This window comes from Callithrix jacchus, chromosome 2, assembly GCF_049354715.1.
Source record: "Callithrix jacchus isolate 240 chromosome 2, calJac240_pri, whole genome shotgun sequence".
NCBI lineage: Eukaryota > Metazoa > Chordata > Mammalia > Primates > Cebidae > Callithrix > Callithrix jacchus.
In genome coordinates this window covers 39,384,796-39,393,364 of record NC_133503.1, presented here as the reverse complement: position 1 = coordinate 39,393,364, position 8,569 = coordinate 39,384,796, and the positions used below count along the sequence as shown (strand labels likewise).

General features: G+C 39.6%; 1 protein-coding gene across 23 annotated transcripts in view; it reads right to left on the bottom strand.

The window, feature by feature from the left end:
* Positions 1 to 2,613: 2,613 nt before the first annotated feature.
* LOC100398424 (protocadherin alpha-C2) overlaps positions 2,614 to 8,569 on the bottom strand; it is a 211,453-nt gene continuing 205,497 nt past the window's right edge. For 11 of the 23 annotated variants that reach the window (XM_035286329.3, XM_054252554.2, XM_078361027.1 and 8 more), the window contains exons 4-5: positions 5,233 to 5,334; positions 2,614 to 4,795 (exon numbers count right to left, since the gene is read on the bottom strand). In XM_035286329.3, coding sequence (XP_035142220.2) covers positions 4,725 to 4,795; positions 5,233 to 5,334 — 173 coding nt within the window. In that variant the 3' untranslated portion in view covers positions 2,614 to 4,724. Of the gene's footprint in view, positions 4,796 to 4,874; positions 5,335 to 8,569 lie in introns of those variants that run through there. The other 12 variants (XM_035286295.3, XM_035286225.3, XM_035286298.3 and 9 more) reach the window with 2 other exon arrangements.

Sequence of the window (8,569 nt, the reverse complement as noted above, 5' to 3'; positions counted from 1 at the left end):
TTTTCCTGACTGGTTATAACAAAAAGGTTGCTATGTGCCACTCTTAGGCACAATTTCAAAGGGAGGACAGTACCATGCTCATTTGCTAAAGCCCCCCTCTGTCTGTGTGTGTGTGTGTGTGTGTGTGTGTGTAAAGCCAGAAGAAATTTCTCAGGTGGCAAGGTGTGTCCTGCCAGCCAACAGTCAAGCTAATTTGAGGGGAAATAATGTAATCGGCTTTTTCTACAAGGAGAAGCACATGAAAATATGACACAGGGTCAAAGAGTGGCCAACTTTCCATTTCCTGGAGAAGCTCCCCTGACTGAAAGTCCTTAGGAAGTGTATCTGTAGTTTTGTTTGTTTGTTTACTTGTTTTATTGTATCTCTTAATGTTTGGATGGTTATTAAATCTAGATTTAGCCGGGCGCGGTGGCTCAAGCCTGTAATCCCAGCACTTTGGGAGGCCGAGGCGGGTGGATCACGAGGTCAAGAGATCGAGACCATCCTGGTCAACATGGTGAAACCCTGTCTCTACTAAAAATACAAAAAAAAAATTAGCTGGGCGTGGTGGCGCGTGCCTGTAATCCCAGCTACTCAGGAGGCTGAGGCAGGAGAATTACCTGAACCCAGGAGGAGGAGGTTGCGGTGAGCCAAGATCGTGCCATTGCACTCCAGCCTGGGTAACAAGAGCGAAACTCCGTCTCAAAAAATAAATAAATAAATAAATAAATAAATAAATAAATCTAGATTTAACAGTAAAATTGCATTAGTGTTTGGTCAGTTACATTTGTCTTTAAATTGGGTTTATAACAAACATAATGTTTGTATAATTTAAGCATAAGATATACTACTGTGAGATCCTGGCAATTACAATCTTACCTAGGAGCCTAAAATCCAACTGCCAAGGCTCCAGAGACTCATTGGAGAAACTCATCCTTTAAAATTAGATCAATTGCAATATTTCTAAAGAGCAAATCCAGCACTCCGTATTTGTGAGACCATATCAAGTAACCTGGTCCTTGAGAGAGATACACCTTGTCTTGTCCTTTATTGCCTGTGAAATCCCAGGCAAGTCTGTGGGTGATTTGGCATTTCTGTTTTGCCCATCTGCCAAAAGAAGTTGTTGGAGGTGACTCTTCTCTTTCTTTCTCAAGCTGTTATACTTAGAATCACATAGGATTTATTCATTTAAACAGGCAGAGTGACTTCAAACCTTTTGGTTTCTGGCTTTTAGATCACTGATAACTGAGGTGAAATAACTGCCAACAGACTGGCCACTTGACTGTTTACTTAGGGACCTGATTATTATTCAAGATAGAAATAGGCAAAGAGTTATGAGACTGACTTTACTTCTTTTCCTCCTGGGGTGAGCAAAAGAGTGGAGGAGTAAACAAAGTATTTTTATTGCCAAGTCTATGATTTATTTTGCCATCCCTCACTCACATTTTAGTTGATAGGAAAAGTTCCCTTGGTTTAATAGCTAAATCTCTGAAAAGGGGGTGAGGAAATGGAAGAAAAGGATTAATACTAATAATATTTATCAAGTACTCTGGTGTGCCAGACCTACTAAAAACTTTTCAAGATGACCTCGCAAATCTATAAGGTCTATAATTATTACCACTTTAGAGATGACTGAAAAACTGAGAGTAGTGCTTTACCCCAAATTCCCCATCTAGTTAGTGGCACAGCTATACCGGTTTATTTATAGAGTCCTTATAAATCCCAGTTAGCCTGGGACAGTCCAGATTTACATCTTGAATATTGAAGTAATAATTAATGCTGTCTCCTGTTCCATTTCAAAAGTGGACTAAACAAACTATGTGGTCACTCTGTCTCAAGGTTTCTCAATCTTGGTACTATTGACATGTTGGGCTGTAAAATTCTTTGTTGTAGGGGCTGTCCTGTGCATTGCCGAGTGTTTCACAGCATCCTTGGCTCTACCCAGTAGATGCCACTAGCACCATCCACTTCAAGTAATGAAAAGCAACAATGTCCCCAGGAGGGCAAAATTGCTCCTAACTGAGAACCTACTGCATCTAAAGCTTATGTTTATAAAAATTTAACTGCAAAAGGACAAAACAAACTATTTGTTACAACTGAACCTATGCAGTAGAATGGCTGGCATATAAACTGTACTCAAAGTTTTTTCTTTTTGTAGACATGGGATCTAACTATGCTGCCCAGGCTGATCTTGAACTCCTGGCCTCAAGCCATCCTCTGGCCTTGGCCTTCCAAAGTTCTGAGATTACAAGCATGAGCCACTATCCCTGACCTAAAAGTTCCTTTCTTGGGGGTGTCACTTGGCTTTCCAGTTGTTGAGAGGTGCAAGGACTAAAAAACTAATGAAAAAGATGTTTAGAAGGGCTCTAGTGATAAAAATTGATTTGTAACTATTCCTATTAGAGACGACTGAAATAGTCTAACTATAAAGTGACGCAGCAATCTTCTTGCTGCCCATTCTAGTAATTTGGAGTTTGAATCTTGATTCCATTGGGGTTTTTGCCTTAGTGATGAACATAAAAGCTAAAGTGATAGAGTGTTACAGTGAGTTTCATACTGCAGCAATCTTTTTCAATATTAATTACTTATCAGTGTTCTATTTCCTCCTACTCTTATACTTAGAAATGACCACCATTTCTTTCATACCACCATTTTCATTTATTAGCAATAACAGAGAAAATACCAATAGCACCAATTCAAAATGAATCCACATGACGTGTTTTATCCTTACAGCTGTAATAACTAGTAACTAACATGGATTGGAAAGCACTTCGAAAACGTAAAAAGTGCTGTACAGATACATTATAATTATCATCATTAATAAATTAGCCCGATTCTCCTAGTTCAAAAGGCACGTAAGGTCAGATACATGGGCTTCAGTGGGGCAAAATGATCACAACCTACAATGTAGCAATGGTTCACATGTGTTGGCAACAAGTTTTACCCCATGCAATCCTGCAGAGCTGAAGTTACACACCCTTCAAATTATGGGAGAATGAAGCTAAAAGTAGACAAGACAGTTTTTTTTTTAGATTTAATGCTTTGTTTTTAAATAACAGACTCCTACCTCTTTTATATTAACACCTAAATAGATAATATAATTAATCAAACTTCTAAATTGTACATTGTAACAAAATTAAAATGTCTTATTTAAGGTGACAGTAAACTGTATTACTTTCTATGAGCTGATATTTCAGATACCATTAGAATTTCAAAGCATTCTGCAACTTCAAAGAGGTCAGATTGGTCAAATTTGTGCTTGCACACCCTCATGGAATATTGCCAGTATTCATTCCAAAATTGTTACTAGAAAAAAACAGCTTTATCCATTCCCTTGCCAGCAGAAGTCTTGGCAAGAGATGGCTCTTGGCTGGACCATAAATAAAATTCCTTGAATCACCAGTATCTTGATTTAAGAAAGAAATTTTACTGTATCTTTCATACACAAAAGCTGATTAACAATGGTTAAAAAAACACTACTCCACTTTTTCACAGGTGTACAAAAGGAAATATAATGGAATTACATTCAACAATAAAGCTTAAAGTTCACTCTAGGTAATAGTTGCATTAACATTCACATACACAAGCACAGAGTAAGTATATTTCAGGAGTCTTATAATAGCATACAGCATACATATGGGAGATTGATTTCAGGTAACATCATAGGTGTTAGTAAGATTAGCAATTCAGAGTGTTATAGAAAAGGAAAACTAAACCAAAGAGAAGGCGTAGCCTAGCACACCAAGACAAGTCACAGAATTAGAAGGTTGAAAAATCTGCTCACTCTATGAGAAAACAATATTTTTCTTTAATTTTGGGGTCTCGATATAGTTGGTTAGAGAAGGTTGTGTATCAAAGTGCACATAATTGTTTCTTAGAAAAGAGAGAGAGAAAGAGATAATTTTATTTAGTAATTAATACATGCAAGAGGCAGCCCCAGAGTGACCTGAAAGAGTAAAGCTGTGATTGGCAGGTGGCCGATATAATACAGATGTTTCAGGCAATTCTCTTAAAGCACTTCTGTAGCAGCAATGATCATTTAAATGGCTGTAGACTGAATTTTCTTTTGAGGAGAGTTTAGGGGAATTGTATTCATATTTCTCTTTAAAGATTTATAGCTATAGACTTTCTCTTTTTTTAAATAAATCTATGAAACAACAAACAGCGAAAGGTGAGGTGTCGGGGTTTTCTTTTGCTTTTGCATAAGTGTTGGAAAAGGATCTGCCCTTTTCATAAACATTGTGTGCAAAAGAATTTTTAATAAAGTGAGCACAGGAAATGAATAGGAAACACATCAGATCTGCTTCTGTTTCCCAGGATAGTTCTCTGTTAGACACTGAACTGTTGGTTTGAAGGTACAATGCAGATTTTAGGTATATTGACATCACAGCCAACAGACTTTAGGGTGTCCTAAAGCCTTGTCAGTGGGAGTAGTGGTGTCTCCTAGAGGGTGGCCACCACCTCTTGAGTTGTAAGATTTAGAAAGTCTGGTCCCTTTTAGTTTACACTTCCCCTCCACAATGATAACTTCCGCTGTTTATTTGTCTTTGTTTTCTTGCCTTCCTTGTACCAATTAGTCTAAGCTGGCTCATCTCAGCCAATGTCTGGTACTTCCATACCCGCGGTGGCCGCACATACCCAGTGACCACAAATACCCAAGCTGCTCAATCTCAAAACTTTTCAGCCTGCCCTGCAAGTGTCATCAAGACAGGATCCCCGGAGCACAGGGCAGAGAGTCCAACCTCTCACTGGCGGGGCTGGGAAGCCTCTCCTTTGCGGCGGAGGAGAAAGGAAACTTGGGTCTGCTTTTTAGGTTCTGAAAACAAGCCAGAGTGGAGAGAAAGAGTTAACACCAGACTTAGTAAAGCTTTTAAGACAAAACCTGTTAAATGCGTTCTAGACAGACACAGGGAACTTTCTGCAGATTTCTGAGGTCTCTAAGAGGGCTCATGTAGATAGGAAAAAGGAGCAGGGAGTTGCTACATGGGAGAGATTTGCCATTATTACAAAAACTGGCTAAGTGGCTTGTTTCCATTCGAGGACCTCACTGGTCACTGTTGTCAGTCGTGCTGTTCCCTTTCTCTTTTTTCTCCTGGGTCTTGTTACCCTTCTTCTTTTTCTTCTTTTTCTTGGTCTCCTCCTTTTTGCCGAAGGTTATGAAGTCACTTTTGTCAATTTGGCTGTTAGTAGGCTCCTGCCGGATGGAGATGATTGCAGGAGATCCTGGGATAATGAATTTGTCTGGCAACTCACCGGGACCGGATTGTTTGGGGTTGCCTGGTCCGTATTTAAAGGTCCAGCTGTTGCTATTAACACCCGCACCGACTGGAGGGGACACTTCTCCTGCCTCTGGTTCTGAAAGACAAAACATTACAAATCATTAACAGGGTCAACACATGCTCTTGATGCCACACTGCTGATAAGAGTACAGAAGTACTACATAGACAGGCTGAGCCCCCTGCCAAAAATCATGAGTTGTTTCTACAAGTCTGAGGGCAAGGCAATTGTTTACTTATTTATTTATTTGTTTAATTTTTTTGAGACAGAATTTCTCTTTGTTACCCAGGCTGAAGTGCCATGGTAAAACATAGCTCAATCAATCTTCCATCTCAGCCTCCCAAGTAGCTGGAACTACAGGCACATACTACCATGCTGGGCTAACTTTTTAAAAAATTTTTGGAGAAATGAGATGTCACTATGTTGCCCAGCCTGGTCTCAAACACTGGAGCTCAAGAGATCCTCCCACTTTGGCCTCCCAAAATGTTAGGGTTATAGACATGAGCTACCACGCCCAGTCAAGGCCATTATTTAGAGACAAGGAAGAGGGCAGATTTTCTCACCAGCATACCAAGAATCTAGATTTATAGTAACATGTGTTTGGTTCTTTGTGAAGAATTTCCTACAGAATACAGTTATGATTACCTTGACTGGGAATGGGATGGGAAATATAATGGCTAAAGGCAGAATCCGCTCCTTTTAGTGACTAGATTAAACTTTGGCTACAACTATATCAGGATCTCTATTTTGTCCAAAACAAGAAAAATTAGTTGAATCAATTATTTGATCCTAATTTTATTGTAATAACCTTGAAGGGTGGTGGAATGAAGCAGAAGAGAGATGGGAATACACAGCATAAGAGGATGGAATCCTGTTGTAAACTGAGCCTATTTGTTTAGATAAAGCATTGGGAGCCAGTTTTACTTTCCAAGCCAAGTTCCTTCCCTCAATGTCCTCACAGTCTAGTTAGGACATATACTCAAGCAACCATAAACCAACTTAATACATGCAATAACTAAGGTATGTGTAAAGTATTGTGGGACCTCAGAAGAAGAAATTATTAATTATACTTGAGAAAGTTAATGGAGATTCCAGAGGAGGTGAAATCTGCCCTGAGTCTTGGGAAAATGATATGCATCCACAGGAGTTTTCAATAGAAGACATTCCCAAAAGTCTAATTGGAAGACACACCATGAGGTATACCAATGACTTCTAGAAGAGTAGAAGTAAGAGCTAGTGAGGAAGGATAATGGTCTGTCTGGGCAAAGTGATCCAAGTGGCCATGACACTGGGAATCTGACATCACAGCAATGTTTATGTATCTGACACTGCTCCTTTGGTGGACACATGAAAAGCTCCATCAAATAAACTGTTTATGTTCAATTACGTAACATAGTTGAGGGTTGTCTACATCCGCTATTTCAATTTCCTATCGCTTCTAAGTCTCCTCTAATTTGTTGTCAGTCAGCAGTAATTTTCTAATATAACTCATGTCAAATTCATTATGTTACTTCCACAACCAATGGTCATGTTTTAGTCCTCATATTATCAAACTTCCCCACAGCATTTGTCATCTCCTTCTTGAAACACTTACTCTCATGAGTTCTTTGTCATATAGGAGAATAACCCATAACCCCAATAAGTTCTTACATGGACTGGACCCCTGTTACAAAAGGAGATTAACAAGAAGAAAAAAAAGCAAACAGAAATTTATTAACATGTATATTTCATATATACATGACAGACACCCAGAGAATGAGCGGTTTTCAGAGAGGTGGCTTAGAATTCAGCTTCTTCAACAAAGAAAAGTAAATTTTTAAAGAATTGTAAGACAAAGGAAAAGACCTTTAAGAACTTTCAGTCTCTAATGGGTGGCTACCTTGGGGAAGGCAAATGAATGGCAGATAAAGGCCAATTTGTAAAGCTTGTTAATGTAGATGATTCCTCCAGTATCATTTCCAGGCCCATAAGACTCCAAAATTGTCTTCAGTGGTTAACCTTTGTTCTCCCTGGTGGTAGGAGGCAAAGGAGAGAGGTGGAAGAAGGATAAATTTTGTCTTTGTAAATTTATGTTCTTTTAGGCAAATAGATGGAGGGCAGAAGACCTCTCCTGTATCTGCTTCTTTATTTCTTTTTTATTTTTTTTAATTTGAGACAGAGCTTTGCTCTGTCACCCAGGCTGGAGTGTGGTGGCGAGATCTCAGTTCACTTCGACCTCCGCCTTCTGGGTTCAAGCATTTCTTGTGCCTCAGCCTCCTGAGTAGCTAGGACTATAGGTGCATGCCACCATGCCTGGCTAATTTTTTTTTTTTTTTTAATTTTATTAGAAGTGGGGTTTCATCATGTTGCCCAGGCTGGTCTCAAACTTCTGAGTCAGGCAATCTGCCAACTTCGGCCTCCCAAAGTGCTAGGATTATAGGCGTGAGCTACTGTACCTGGCCTGTAGCCTCTATCTGCTTCTTTTTAATTGCCTTCAGCTCAACAATCTTTATTTTAGGGCAGCATATTCTGGCCTCCCAAGTCAAAACATTCTCCTGACCTTTTTCTCTGGCTGTTCTTTGTCAGTTTCCTTTGTCAGCTTCTTTGTCAGTCTCCTCATCTGTGTGTTGAAGCTTCCTTGGGTTTGGCCCTAGACTCTTCTCTATTTTCTCTTCACTCTCTCCTTTTGGGATCTCAGCCATATCCATGGTTATAAATATCATCTGAATAAGCTGATGAGATGCAGACTTATATTTTAAGCCCACATCTCTCTGTGCTCCAATCTCATGTAAAACTGCCTATCTGGTATCCCCAGTTGGAAATCTCATGGGCATCCCAAACTGAAGGAATCTGAAGTCAAACTCTTGATTCCTCAAATCTCTTTCTTTCTAAATCCTTCCAGTTTCAGTAAATGACACCCCATTTACCCCATTTCTCAAGCCAGAAAGTTCAGAGCTAATTATTCATTTTTCTCTATTCTATTCTTCATTCTCCATTTGTAATACATCATCAAGACCTGCCATTTCTGCCTCCTAAATATATCTTGGCTCTGTCCTCTTCTCCCAATTTTCACTGCCACCGCTCTTTCAGGACACAATCATCGCTTATCTAAATTGCAGCAATAGCCTCTTTATTCAGTTTGCTCCCACTTTTGCTTTTCTCCAACCCTTCACAGAGTGGCCAGAGTCATCTTTATTTCTTAAAGTCTCTCTTTAAAAATTGAAGTATAGGGCCGGGCGCGGTGGCTCACGCCTATAATCCCAGAACTTTGGGAGGCCGAGGTGGGTGGATCACGAGGTCAAGAGATCGAGACCATCCTGGTCAACACGGTGAA